Here is a 14768-nt window from a genome sequence, read left to right as displayed (position 1 = left end):
AAATAGTGTAACAATGCATATAATTCTATTATATCCTTAATCAATGAAACAAATACCAAAATACATAAATAATGTAAATACTTTCTGTCCTACCCTTAGGTGGGCAGTAAACCACTTCAGTGAAGAGTGATACAAACAATGTATTTAAATGAATGTAATAAATAAATAAAACCCCCCGTGAAACACAAGAGTCTCTGAAAAAATAAATACACAGAGAAAAATTCCTGCTGTGACCAATTAAACAAAATCCTCCATAGATGAACAGTGTTCAATCCACCACCAAATGTCTGAATTCGCTTCTTACCAGAAATTCATGACCCCCCACCACAGAGGGTCACAATGAGCATTTAGGTATGTGATCGTTCCTCACTCCAAAGGAATCCTTTGTTAATCATTTGAATCACAGTTTTCAGGTATAAAAGGCTGGATACATTTTCACAGAATACCCCTCATACGTTTGGAAGGTTCAAAATATGCACCATGGAAGAGAGATAAAGCTCCAATAGTGTAAAACCTTTTATTGTTAAAATCCAAAAATATAAAATAACACTTACAATGTGATTGGAATTTCTGAGCCTTAAGTCCGTTGCGCGGGCCGGACACACACGGACAAAGCCGTCCTTCCTGGACTCAGAATACGAGGTAACGTTGGCGTGTCGTGTTTGTTTCGCAACAAAATTGCGTCATCCAGGTGCCCCTTTAAATTTAAAAATTTAAATTAAATTCCTGAATATAACCACTTGTTTTGCATGGAGTCAATCCAATCAGTTATCTCCATCCTACAAGGAGGAGAACTTCTGGCGTCAATTGACATCAAAGATGCATACCTCCATATGCCTATTTCCTTGCTCACTAGTAAAATCTACTTTTCAAGGTGGAAAATCTTAATTTTCAGTGTGTAGCTCTGCTTTCTGGTCTAGCTACTGCACCATGAGTGTTTACAAAGGTTCTGGCCCCTCTTATAGCCAGATTAAGAGCCTAAGGTTTAACAATTATGGTTTACCTGGACGATCGGTTCTTGATAGTCCAGATGGTAGCCTGCTTAGACCAAAGTATGGTCACCACATTCAACTACCTGGAATATCTAGGTCGGATTCTCAACCTAGGAGAAATTTTCTCTAAATCCATGAAAAGGCTAAAATACTTGGGTCTAATCATAGGTACACACAGAAAATGGGTATTCTTGCTCCAGGCAAAGATCAGCGCCATAAAGGAACTGATTTAGGTGGTCGAAGTAAGATGAATTCTTCTATTCAACATTGCAGGAGGTTGTTGGGAAAGATGGTGGCTTTATTTGAGGCCGTTCCTTATGCTCTGTTTCATTCAAGACTGCTGCAAAACCATATCTTATCAGCTTGGAACAAAGGGTTCAAGCTCTAGATTCCCAATGTGTCTGACTCCAAAGCCTACGGCCACATCACCCTGAAAGCACCCAATCTTGTCTGATCTTGGAGGCTAAGCTGGGTTGGGCCTGGTTAGTACCCGGATGGACCACCTGGAAATACCAGGTGCTGTAGGCTGGGTACACCGGAGCCTTCGTTTATGGTTAATTCCCAAAAATCTGCAAAGGGGAAAATCCTTTCTTCCGTTACCATGGAAGTGGCCCAGATAAGAAATGGCCTTGCCCGTTGTCATTCTAGAAATTCAGGCAGAGCACTTGGTTCTGAGGACCTGAACATTCAGTTTACGGTATTGTTCTGCCAGGATTCCTCAGGATGCCACAGAAATGGCCTATATTAATCACCAAGGGGGCACAATAAATTGCGAGGCCCAGAGAAAGGTGAATCATAGTCTATCTTGGGCAGAAAACTATGTACTTTGCCTACCAGTGGTCTTCATTCTAGGAATAGAAAATTGGCAGGCGGACTACTTGAGTCGCCAGCAGTTGCTCCCAGGAGAATGGTTCCTTCACCCCGATATCTTCCTGTCAATATGTCAAAGTTGGGGGATCCCAGACATAGATCTGTTTACGTCCAGGTTCAACAAAGAAATTGACAACTTTGTGTCAAAAACAAAGGATCTACTAGCATGCAGAACAGATGCCTTGCTATTCCTGTGGAATCGGTTCTCTGATTTATGCACTCCCTCCTATTCTGCCTGCATCCACTACTTCTTTGCAGGACCAAGTAGGAAGGGAAGTCAGGGATTCTTGTGGCCTCCAGCAGGGCCCAGGAAATCTTTGTATGCAGAGATCGTAAAGATGACAGTAGGGAGTGGAGCAATGGAGCCGGCCTCTATAATTATATATTATGGAGTCTGGGAAGCATATGTCTCCTTGTGTGAAACCAGGGGTTGCACCCCAGGAAATAGGTCAAAGGGAGAATCCTTGACTTTCTGCAGATGGGGTGAGAAATTAAAGCTGGCCTTGAGTGCTTCTAAGGACAGGTCTCGGCCTTATCTGTATTATTTCAAAGACCACTTGCTTCGCTTTCTTTGGTTCATAACTTTATTCAGCGGGTAACATGGCTTAATCCCCGGTTAGGTCACCTCTGAACCCTTGGGACTTGAAATTTAGTTTTGGCGGCATTACAAAACAGCCTTTTTTTGGACTGATACTGACATATTCCCTTGATCCTTTTTTGACAAGTAAACAATTTTTTCTGGTAACCATATCTGCTGCAAGAAGGGTATCTGTATTGGTTGCTCTTTCTGGTAAAGTGCCATATTATTATTATTATTCACAAGGGTAAAGTAGTATTGCGTCCTCATCCTAACATTTTACCAAAGGTAGTATCAGGTTTTTATCTAAACCAAGATATTGTTCTGTCTTCATTTTTTCCAGAACCCTGTTCTATGGAAGAAAAATCACTACATTCTCTTTGATGTCGTGAGAGCAGTCTACTTAAAGACGACTGCTCAGATTTGGAAAACTGTTTTGTTCAGATTGCCTGAAGGTCCTAAAAGAGGACAGGCAGCAAGGAAATATAATATACTATTCTAAATGGACTCGACAAGTAATCGTTCTAGCTTATGGTTTAACCAGTTGCCGACCGCCGCACGCCGATGTACGTCGGTACAATGGCACGGGCAGGCATAAGGACATACATGTACGTCCCTTGCCTCCCGCGGGTCGGGGGCCCGATCGGGCCCCCGCCCGGTGCCTGCGGCGGTCGGTATTCGTACGGGAGCGATCCCGGACGAGGGGACGGCCATTCATTCATGGCCACCCCCTCGCGATCGCTCCCGACGAATAGAAATCCCCGGTGACATCACTTCCTCTCCTGTAATGTAAACACAGGAGAGGAAGTGATGTATTCTCTCCTCCGTGTCGGTATTTTTCGTTCCGACACGGAGGAGAGCGGATCAGTAAGTTGCACCAACACTCACACACACAGTAGAACATGCCAGGCACACTCACACCCCCCCTTTACCCCCCGATCACCCCCCCAATTACCCCTGCCCCCCAGTCACAGTGACACCAATGTCATTTTTTTTTTTTTTTTTTTTTTTTTTTTGCATTGGTGTCATTTGTGACTGTAATAACTGTTAGGGCAGTTAGAGTTAGCCCCCTTTAGTTCTAATGTACCCCCCTAACCCCCCCAATAAAGGTTTAACCCCGTGATCACCCCCCGTCGCCAGTGTCACTAAGGCTGGGTTCACATTGCAGCGGTTTATGAGAACGAATGTGATTCGCACCGCACTGCAGTGCAAATCACATCCGATCTCTGTGCGATTCGAGTTCAGCCATTCGCCGCACCCGCCACACCCGCCGCACCCGCCGCAAATTCGCACGGGACCCTTTTTTTGGCCCGCAGCAGAATCGGATCGCATGGGTGTTCACACCATGCGATCCGAGTTTGCAGATCGCACTGCGATATGCGAACTGATCTGGGGGTGTCAGTAACATTTCACTGACACTCCCAGCAGTTCGCATAGGGCAGTGTGAACTGCCGCCGGGAGGCATGCGATGCGGGAACCCGCCGCGGATTCGCAGCGTTTCCGCATCGCTCCAGTGTGAACCCAGCCTAATAAGCGATCATTTTTCTGATCGCCGTATTAGTGTCACAGGTGACGCTAGTTAGGCAGGTAGGTATTTAGGTTCGCCGCAGCTTTTTATAGCGCCAGGGACCCCCATATACTACCGCATAAAGCCCCCTGATTGCCCCCTAGTTAACCCTTTCACCAGTGATCACCATATAACTGTTACAGGTGACGCTGGTTGGTTAGTTATTTTTTTATAGTTTCAGGGCACCCGCCATTTATTACCTAATAAAGGTTTAACCCCCTGATCACCCGGCGGGTGTCATTTGTGACTAATAACTGTTAGGGCAGTTAGGGTTAGCCCCCTTTAGTTCTAAGGTACCCCCCTAACCCCCCCAATAAAGGTTTAACCCCGTGATCACCCCCCGTCGCCAGTGTCACTAAGGCTGGGTTCACATTGCAGCGGTTTATGAGAACGGATGTGATTCGCACCGCACTGCAGTGCAAATCACATCCGATCTCTGTGCGATTCGAGTTCAGCCATTCGCCGCACCCGCCGCACCCGCCGCAAATTCGCACGGGACCCTTTTTTTGGCCCGCAGCAGAATCGGATCGCATGGGTGTTCACACCATGCGATCCGAGTTTGCAGATCGCACTGCGATATGCGAACTGATCTGGGGGTGTCAGTAACATTTCACTGACACTCCCAGCAGTTCGCATAGGGCAGTGTGAACTGCCGCCGGGAGGCATGCGATGCGGGAACCCGCCGCGCATTCGTGGCGTTCCCGCATCGCTCCAGTGTGAACCCAGCCTAATAAGCGATCGTTTTTCTGATCGCTGTATTAGTGTCACAGGTGACGCTAGTTAGGCAGGTAGGTATTTAGGTTCGCTGCAGCTTTTTATAGCGCCAGGGACCCCCATATACTACCGCATAAAGCCCCCTGATTGCCCCCTAGTTAACCCTTTCACCAGTGATCACCATATAACTGTTACAGGTGACGCTGGTTGGTTAGTTATTTTTTTATAGTTTCAGGGCACCCGCCATTTATTACCTAGTCTCACTAGTGTACCCCTAAATTTAGGGGTGTCTACTTTCCAAAATGGGGTCATTTGGGGGGGGTTTGTGCCATCTTGGCATTTTATGGCCTTCAAAACTGTAACGCCCTTAGAAAGCCTGAAGGCGGTGCTTGGTTTTCGGGGCCCCGTACGCGGCTAGGCTCCCAAAAAGTCCCACATATGTGGTATCCCCATACTCAGGAGAAGCAGCAGAATTTATTTTGGGGTGTCATTTCACATATGCCCATGGCATGCGTGAGCAATATATCATTTAGTGACAACTTTGTGAAAAAAAAAAAAAAAAAAAAAGTTTGTAATTTTCCCGCAACTTGTGGCAAAATATAAAATATTCCATGGACTCAACATGCCTCTCAGCAAATAGCTTGGGGTGTCTACTTTCTAAAATGGGGTCATTTGTGGGGGTTTTGTGCCATCTTGGCATTTTATGGCCTTCAAAACTGTAATAGGTAGTGAGGAGTGAAATCAAAAAATTACGCCCTTAGAAAGCCTGAAGGCGGTGCTTGGTTTTCGGGGCCCCGTACGCGGCTAGGCTCCCAAAAAGTCCCACATATGTGGTATCCCCGTACTCAGGAGAAGCAGCAGAATTTATTTTGGGGTGTCATTTCACATATGCCCATGGCATGCATGAGCAATATATCATTTAGTGACAACTTTGTTAAAAAAAAAAAAAAAAAAAAAAAGTTTGTAATTTTCCCGCAACTTGTGGCAAAATATAAAATATTCCATGAACTCAACATGCCTCTCAGCAAATAGCTTGGGGTGTCTACTTTCTAAAATGGGGTCATTTGTGGGGGTTTTGTGCCATCTTGGCATTTTATGGCCTTCAAAACTGTAATAGGTAGTGAGAAGTGAACTCAAAAATTTACGCCCTTAGAAAGCCTGAAGGCGGTGCTTGGTTTTCGGGGCCCCGTACGCGGCTAGGCTCCCAAAAAGTCCCACATATGTGGTATCCCCATACTCAGGAGAAGCAGCAGAATTTATTTTGGGGTGTCATTTCACATACGCCCATAGCATGTGTGAGCAATATATCATTTAGTGACAACTTTGTGTAAAAAAAAAAAAAAATTTTTTTTTTTGTCATTATTCAATCGCTTGAGGCAAAAAAATAAAATATTCAATGGGCTCAACATGCCTCTTATCAATTTCCTTAGGGGGTCTACTTTCCAAAATGGGGTCATTTGGGGGGGTTTTGTACTGCCCTGCCATTTTAGCACCTCAAGAAATGAGATAGGCAGTCGTAAACTAAAAGCTGCGTAAATTCCAGAAAACGTACCTTAGTTTGTAGATGTGACAACTTTTGCGCAAACCAATAAATATACAATTATTGACTTTTTTTTTACCAAAGACATGTGGCTGAATACATTTTGGCCTAAATGTATGACTAAAATTGAGTTTATTGGATTTTTCTAATAACAAAAAGTAGAAAATATCATTTTTTTTCAAAATTTGCGGTCTTTTTACGTTTATATCGCAAAAAATAAAAATCGCAGAGGCAATCAAATACCATCAAAAGAAAGCTCTATTTGTGGGAAGAAAAGGACGCAAATTTTGTTTGGGTACAACATTGCATGACCGCGCAATTACCAGTTAAAGCAGCGCAGTGCCAAAGTGTAAAAAGACCTCTGGTCATTTACCAGCAAAATGGTCCGGTCTGAAAGTGGTTAAAGAAGTACTTTCTACCCTCTCAAATCAAAACGCACTCCTCTAGGGCTGTTAATGCTTCGTGGGCAGTGCAACACCAAGCCTCCATGGCTCAAATCTGCAAGGCCGCAACTTGGTCTTCAGTCCATACTTTTACCAGATTCTATCAGGTGGATGTAAAAAGACATGAGGATGTTGCATGAGTCCTCTGATTTCATGGTGCTCTACTTTTGTTGTGTCTCCCTCCCCTCAGTTGGCATTGCTCTGGGACATCCCACATAGTAATCACTATGGCTCTGTGTTCCGTGATGTACATTACGATTAGAGAAAATAGGATTTTTATAACAGCTTTACCTGTAAAATCTTTTTCTTTTGAAGTACATCACGGGACACAGGTCCCACCCCTCTTTCTAGTATACACCTGTATTGCCTTGCTACAAAATTGATATGCTCCCGGTATGGGAGGGGTTATATAGGGAGGCAACTTCCTGTTTAGGGTGTGCCAGTGTCAGCCCCTGAAGGTGGACTATAACCCACATAGTAATTACTATGGCTTTGTGTCCCGTGATGTACTTCAAAAGAAAAGGTTTTTACAGGTAAGCTTTTATAACAATCCTATTATTTACATACGTGTTTTGGGTCTGTGACTCAAAAGTATTTAAGTCAGGTCAGCATGACCAGCACTTTCAAAAAGGGAATTCAGCAATGACCACCTCTATTATTCTTATGACAAGTTCTTTTTAAATGTAAACATCTGTGATGGCAACAAACAGGAACATGGTTGTTGAGTTGTCAATAACCTAGAGAAAGCTGAAATGGTAGGTTCAGGCACTGGGGAGTTTAATAGATTCAGAGATGTTAAATGCACAGTATGTGAAAAATGAAAATATGAGGCATTTTGTTTTTCCTTTTAGCTTGATTAATTTCTTCCTGTTTTTGTCTCTAAATCAACAGCAGCCAAACCCTGTAGAACAACGCTACATGGAGCTGCTAGCAATACGTGACGATTATGTCAGGAAACTTGAAGAACTGCAAATCTCCAATTCACCAAAAATGAACAATTCCTCCACCTCGCCACCTTCACCGTCACGAATAATGCAAACTCCATTTTGAACAAAACAAACTTTGTATGAAGTATAGATACCGGCTGTGCTATTTTTCAGAAGGCCATTTTGAATGATGCCTTATTTGAAGGAAGTTGGAGTCTTCGCGGTTGAACAAAATGTGCCTTTTTTAAGATCTTGAAATAGTCCTCTTTTTATATGTTGCACTGGTATACAGAGCTTGTTATACAATATGTAAGACAGTACTTGGGATAGCTGTTAACCAGATCAGGTTGGTCATCTAAATATATTTTAATAACGAGAAAAAAAAATGCAGCTTGTTTTTTTTATAAGGTTTGGTATTTATCCCAAAAGACTTTGTTTTTGAATTTTCTTTTTGCATTCATGTTTTTTCCTCCTCTTTGTCTTCAACAGCCCTCGTCTTCCTTTGTAGTGTGTACCAGAGTCACATATTCCTTGTGCAGGCCACACAGGGCAAGCCAACATCTTTTGTAAAGCTTTGCTGTACCTCTCAGTATTAATGCTCTCTACTGTAAGCTAAGATACAGTACAATTTTTTTTATAAGAGTGCAAAAAGTTAAAATAGAGGGCATATAGTTTTCAAATGTAGCTCTGGTAGATTTGGCACTTGGCTCTTATGGAAATCATCTTCCATTTTTTAAGCGTTGGAGATCGAGAAGAGTTTCAGGTTTACTGCTACCAAAGGTGAACTTCAGATCGCTGGTAAAATGAATTTAATTTAACATCTGAAGTGCAGAGTTTTCAAATGCTTCATTTGTCTATGTTAAAGAGCACCCTTAGACCCATAGCTTTGGTTCCAAAATGTGGAAATGACACAATATGCATATGCATGCCATGTATGGATGCAGTACTTGGGGATGTTTCAGGTTTTTTGGATTTGTAACAGGAATCTGTTGCATTACAGTATCTTACTTGCATAGGTTCAGGATAACAAAGTGCCAGTGCATTTTGCATGTTAGACCTACTATAGATGTTAGAGGTACTGCTGTAAGTCACACCGACAATAGGAAACAGTAAGTGCACCTTAGCTTGATAGTGGGAGTTTTAATTTGCCTGTTAACTTGATATTATACAAAAATGTTGCTAATTCTATACCTTGGTTGTAATGTTCCATTAAATATTCTTATTCAAGCTAGGAACCTCTATCTGTACACTATTGTTACTGCAACTTTTTTCTTTGAAGCTCGCACAGAAAAAAAAGTGTGTAATGTAATTTACTTATTTCTGTGGGCATCCAAGTATGGTATATGAACTTGTCCTGCAAAATAAATGTTTTTACGTTAATAGGACAGGGAGTTTTTTTAACCTATAGTGAATTAAGTACCAAGTAAGTCATCTGGAATTGCTGAATGTTGGCCCCCGAGAGACTCTTTCATAAGACAACACTTGGCGGTACATTCAATGTCACATATAGCTCTTCATGCCACTTCTAAAGAAGTAAGCCTTTCCTATTGATTCTCTTAGACCTATGCTGAAAACTGAACATTTGTGATAATTTTCTTGTATGTTCCTTTGGACATCACTTAGAGATTTTTTTTTTATGGTTTGCATGAAATCCTAGTGTAGATAAAATATGCTGCTTTGGCTTCTGGTTTACTCGAGCTGTCAAGCTGCTCCATGCCTTTTTATAAATGTATGTTTTCTACACATAACCCCAATAGTTCATTTTAAACAAAGTCATTCTTCTTCCCTGTAGAACTTCGGGACAGCCTATTTTCAGCCTTCAATCTAGTTTGTTCATCCACACTTACTGTATCTTTATGACCAGACTTTTATACTAACCCTACCTCATTGTGGCTTTGAAATTTTTCCTTGTCCCAATGAAAGCAAGAAGTTTGGTAGTTGTGCAATTATTTACATTGGAAATTAACATCCTTATCAAGGAGACAAACCGAAAATGGGACTATTGAGGTACTTTTTAAGGTCACGTTCATACTGTACCGCTGCTATGCACTATAACAAATGCACACGTATTTCTAATATCACAAATTTGTAGTATTCACATCCTTGCACTGTTTCGCAGTGTGTTTGTTTAAATTTGACCTGTCCAATATTTTTTTTAATTTTTTGCATTGGGAGGTGTGTGGAGTGATGGCACGTCATAATGGGTTATAGCACGCATTGATATCACAAAGAAAGTGCACCTGAATTAAATACTTGTGAGAATCCCAAACCCAGTAGTACCATCTAGTTTTTCTGTTAAAATAGTGCGATTAGAGGAAATTCACAATTTAGGATTATGGTTTACAGTTTTGTAGATGGTTTTATATTTACTACAAGATGGTAATCTTTCAAAGCCACTTAATAGGCAGACGAGAGGCTAGTAAAGACTTTCTTAATTGTCCCATAAAACAATTTGTGTTATACTAAAGAATACCCAGTTGTTGAGCATTTAGTCTGGAAAGGAAAGATACATGTCCAAAAAGAATACATCCTGGAGACAGGTAAAAATTGTGTACACACAGGTATCATCTACATGTTAGGAACCAACCTTTCTGACATCCAATATTCTCCTCTACCATGCGTATTTAGGCCCTGGTGCTTACTGGTCAACCTTCCCATTGATGCCTGTCAATACCAGGATTCTCTGTTCACCAGGCTGCTATTAGAGAAAAATGTGATATTGTATGAGACAACAATGGTGACTGGTCAGGAAAATCCAACCCAGCTGATCAGCTGCTGAGCTGCTCCCATCAGTATGTAGGTTTCTGCTCACATGTGAAGGTGCCCATAGATATTGCAATTGCCCCTTGGCAGATTTGGTCTACAGCAGCTTAAAAGCTCTGTGAAGAACCTTTAAAAAAATGTCCTGCAATAAAGAAAATGTAATACTTACCTTATCAGCAGAGCTCTTTGTTCTGTTACAGAGCTCTAGCCACTGCGGAATCCTTTGAGACTGTTTGATGCCTGGTTCCCCTCTATATTCAAGGTTTGCCCCCGCAAGGCATTCAATGCACCCAGAAGTGTGTGCTGGATGCAGAAGATTCTTCAGGGGCCGTAGCTCTATGCCCCTGTACACACGGTCGGAGATTTCCACAACCAAATCCGTAGGATTTTGCCTGTCGGATTTTGTCCGTCGGATCTTGTCCGAAACTGTTGCATACACACGGTCGGACAAAGTTGGCGAAAAAAATCTCATCTTTCAGAACGCGATGACGTAATTTCATTACGATGGGACTACATTCAGGCTAGTAGCCAATAGCTTTGATGTAGGAATTTGATCTGAGCATGCGTGACACTTGGTCCGATCAAAATTCTCTACACATGATCAGAGTATGTCCGATCGGCCCAGTTGGTCGGGAAATATTTCCAACATGTTGGAAAATTGGGTCCGACGGAATCAGTCCGATGCATACCACACACAGTCGGATTATCTGACGATACGGTCCGATAGGACACATTCCGACGGATTCTCCGACCGTGTGTACAAGGGCTTAGAGAGAAGATCAGAGACCTCACCTTCAGTTGAATGTAGGGCTTGCATTGATGGGCATGCACAATGCAGAATGTTTTAGAGTTGCACTTTACTTGCATTTGTCATCAGACTCTGAGATCATTCAGAATTAAGTGATTGGTGCATTTGACTTCTATGCTGAATTAAGCTGCCTCAAGCTGCTTTTGCATTCCAATAGACTTCTATAAAGAGGGAAGCAGCTGTGATGCAAACAAAAGCCTGTCGCCACCGGCCATTCATTTTTCTTTCTTAAATAGTCAATTGTACTGCCGCCAACAGGAGGTTGGGAAACTGGCAAACCGAAAAATATTAAAGCCTAAATTTAGTTGAAGAAAATCCAGCACAAGGGGTTATTCCTGTACATGTCCCTCCCTACTCATCATAGTGCTGACTATGCCCATGCTTTCCATCTTCTCTCCTTCATTCAAAGAAGCTATATTCTATCTTGTATGAATGAAAAATAATTCTATAAATGGAGGAAAGCATGGGCAGATGAATAAAAGGTCCACCTCCTCCATTCATAAATCATTTTCACTCATAGAATAGGGGGGGGGGGGGGGTGGAGCAGGAAAATTTCAACTAAAGCAGAAGCCAGCAGCACATGGGATGCATCACATTGACAGGGAAGTAAAGTTCTTTGCATTTTTGTTTCTTTTGGAATAAAGTTGGCCAGCCCCTATAAAAGCCATGGCTTTTTGCTAGTGTCCTAGGAGGTTGGATGCCTTTTATTCAGCTCTTCTGAGGTCAATATTTTCGCTAGCCTTTTTGTTTTCTAATATTGCTTGACCGTATTATTCTGCCATGATCTCTGCATCTGTTGAACCTCTCAGTGGCTGTTATCCACCCCTCAGTTGGACTGCTTTTTGGACATCCCAACTGTTTAATAATTCCTTAATTTGTGTGCCCCTTAATAGACAATAAAGAAAATAATGGACACAGATCATGCTCCTCTGCAGCTCTGTGTACTGCTTGCTCATACGACGATTAGAGTCAGAGATACACAAGGACTGGCTTTATGGGGTTTTTTTTTGTTTTTGTTTTTTTTGCCAGTTTCCCAGCCTGTTGTAAGTGTCAGAATGATCTGATTACTCTGCCCTTTTTCCCTTTTCAGGAGTTTGACCAGGAAGCCATACTGTTTACAACTATCCCTGACTTAGCCAATTGACATTATGCATATTGTGTTAACAGTGTGTCTGAGCACTAAATATCATGCTATTCACATTTTTAGATGTTTGCTACATTTTTATTAGATTTTTCAGGTATGTCTCCCCTTGTAAACTCTTCATTTTATTACAGTATTTGAAGGGATGTTTCAGGAATTTTTATGTTTTAGATTGTAAATTATTGTAAAGGTTTAGAGAGTTATATAATACCTATACAAAAAATGGGTAGTATAAAAGATAATCCTAATACGATTTTGTACATACAATACTAGATATAAATGCAGTAACAAAATTGGATATCATTCATTGCTTAATGTATTTTTAAACCTAAAAACAACTGTATGTATTTAGATGACATTTGCACATGTTAATATATGTATTCATTATCTTGTTTCCCTTTCTGTTTGGATGATATTTTGTCCACCCTGATTAAAATAGTCAAATCTGCTAATTAAACTTATTCTGCATAAATCCTCTTCATTTACTGCCTTATAGTGTATTCTTTGCATTTTGAAGATGACTATGTCTTCATTTTGCAGATCTAAGCATGCAGGTTATGATTTCACCGGGAATTCGTTAAAGGGTTAGTTCACCTCTTCCAGGAAAAAAAAATGAATAAAAATGAAAAGGTGAACTAACCCCCTGCTGTTCTTACCTCCACGGGTTATGTCCCTGCATATTTTCAAATTTGACAAGCTATAAAATAGCTTTGTGTATGAAACATATGCTTTTGCAAACTGACTAGCTTGCTGTAATGGCTGGCCATTTTGTAAACAGCCAATCATTTTTAAAGTGTATGTAAATCCTAACAATTAAAGGGGAGGTCCACCCTAAAAAAAGAAAAAAAATGCATAAAAAGGTTGCAAACATTTTTTTTTCACTTACCAGAAATGGCTGTTGCTAGGTAGATTGTCCTAATCTGCCTCTTCCTATTCTGCGGTGATCTTCTGTCTTCTCCTCCTCGTGTTGTCTTCTGGGGAATGGGGCGCGGTGTCTTGTTGGAACTGTGTGTCCCACAACACAGCGTGCCCCATTCACAAAGCGCTGCGCGACATGCGCAGTAGGAAACGGGCAGTGAAGCCGCTCCACTGCCTGTTTCCCTTACTTTGAATGGTGGCGCCGGACCCGAGAGCCGAGGGAAGGGTCGGCCTCGGGCGGCCGACATTGCGAGCACCCTATAAAGGTAAGTGCTTATTAAAAGTCAGCAGCTACAGTGTTTGTAGCTGTTGACTTTTTCATATTTTTTTTTTTTTTTTTTTTTGCCGGCCCACCCCTTTAACTTCTAGTCTGTGAAATATTCCATTAGGACCCCTTTCACACGACCGTTCTGTATGTCCATTTTTCATCCATCTGTTGATGGATGAAAAACGGGCATACATGTATCTCTATGGGATAGAGGATGATCATCCGCTAACATCAGTCTCCGCTAAGCTTTTATGACGGAAGAAAACACAAATTTTTTTTTTCATCCTTAAAAAAAAAAAATGGATGAAAAATGGATTTTAGCAGACGATCCACTTACATCCAATCCACTGACATACGATTTTAAAGTGGTCGTGTAAACCCTTACAACACACTTTGACCTACAGGTAAGCCTAGATTAAGGCTTACCCCCCCCCCCCTCCCCCCTTATTAAACACACTGTATATAGCTAGTTACTAAGGAGGGGGCTGTGAAGCTGGCCGCCGTGTCTTTAACAGCTAAGTATAAAGTTAAGGAAAAACCGCGCTCAACAACGGTGGGAAGTAGAAAAGGATAGCAATAGCAGTGGCTACGGCCAAATACTAATTATATTAGGTTGCTGCCACCCACAAAGAAAAACTCCAATAGGTGTTTCCTCCAAAAAATAGAATATGGTAACCGGGGTAATTGGCGCTACCTACAAATAAAACTCATTATATGTATGCATATCAATATATGATCCCGAATATATCATGCATTCATCTTAAAGAATATATATATAATAAAAGGAGGTATAACCCCAAAAAACTGCTATTCTGCGATTTTTAATTTACAAGCTACTCAGATGTCCCAAAAAACAACAAAATTCCTACTGTAGATTAATTTCTGGGATTGATAGATAGTTCCAGTAAACAAAGAAAAAGGAAAGAACCAAAAACCAAGCGACAACAAACAAGAAAACGAAAGATTTGTATCTATATCGCTATAAAGCCATATTCTCTAAAATCGCATTATCGCCAAACTAAGGTTAAGTGAGCAAATTCCCAGTAGGTGGCGTGTGTGAATGTGCTAGTGGAATTATAATCCCAAATATGCAAACTGTAAGTGCAAAACGCTAATATAGGTATATATAAAAGAATTTGTTGCCTAAAATCGCATTATCGCCAAGATATGCAAAAAAACAGTAGGAGGTGTATATAGATGTGCTTAATAAAATTAAAATTCAAAATGATACAACCTATAAA

At 41.4% G+C, this 14768-nt stretch overlaps 1 protein-coding gene and 1 pseudogene across 1 annotated transcript in view; both read left to right on the top strand.

The window, feature by feature from the left end:
* MTM1 (myotubularin 1) overlaps positions 1-12822 on the top strand; it is a gene marked incomplete in the record, with an annotated part of 77138 nt that extends 64316 nt beyond the window's left edge. The window contains 1 exon segment of the mRNA XM_077486788.1: positions 7595-12822. Coding sequence (XP_077342914.1) covers positions 7595-7753 — 159 coding nt within the window.
* On the top strand, positions 1405-1520 carry LOC143989363 (5S ribosomal RNA; annotated as a pseudogene).
* Positions 12823-14768: the final 1946 nt, after the last annotated feature.

Source organism: Lithobates pipiens, unplaced genomic scaffold (genome assembly GCF_037356315.1).
Source record: "Lithobates pipiens isolate NorthernLeopardFrog02 unplaced genomic scaffold, aLitPip1_a1.2 Scaffold_1, whole genome shotgun sequence".
Taxonomy (NCBI): Eukaryota; Metazoa; Chordata; class Amphibia; order Anura; family Ranidae; genus Lithobates; species Lithobates pipiens.
This window is presented reverse-complemented; position numbering and strand designations above follow the sequence as displayed.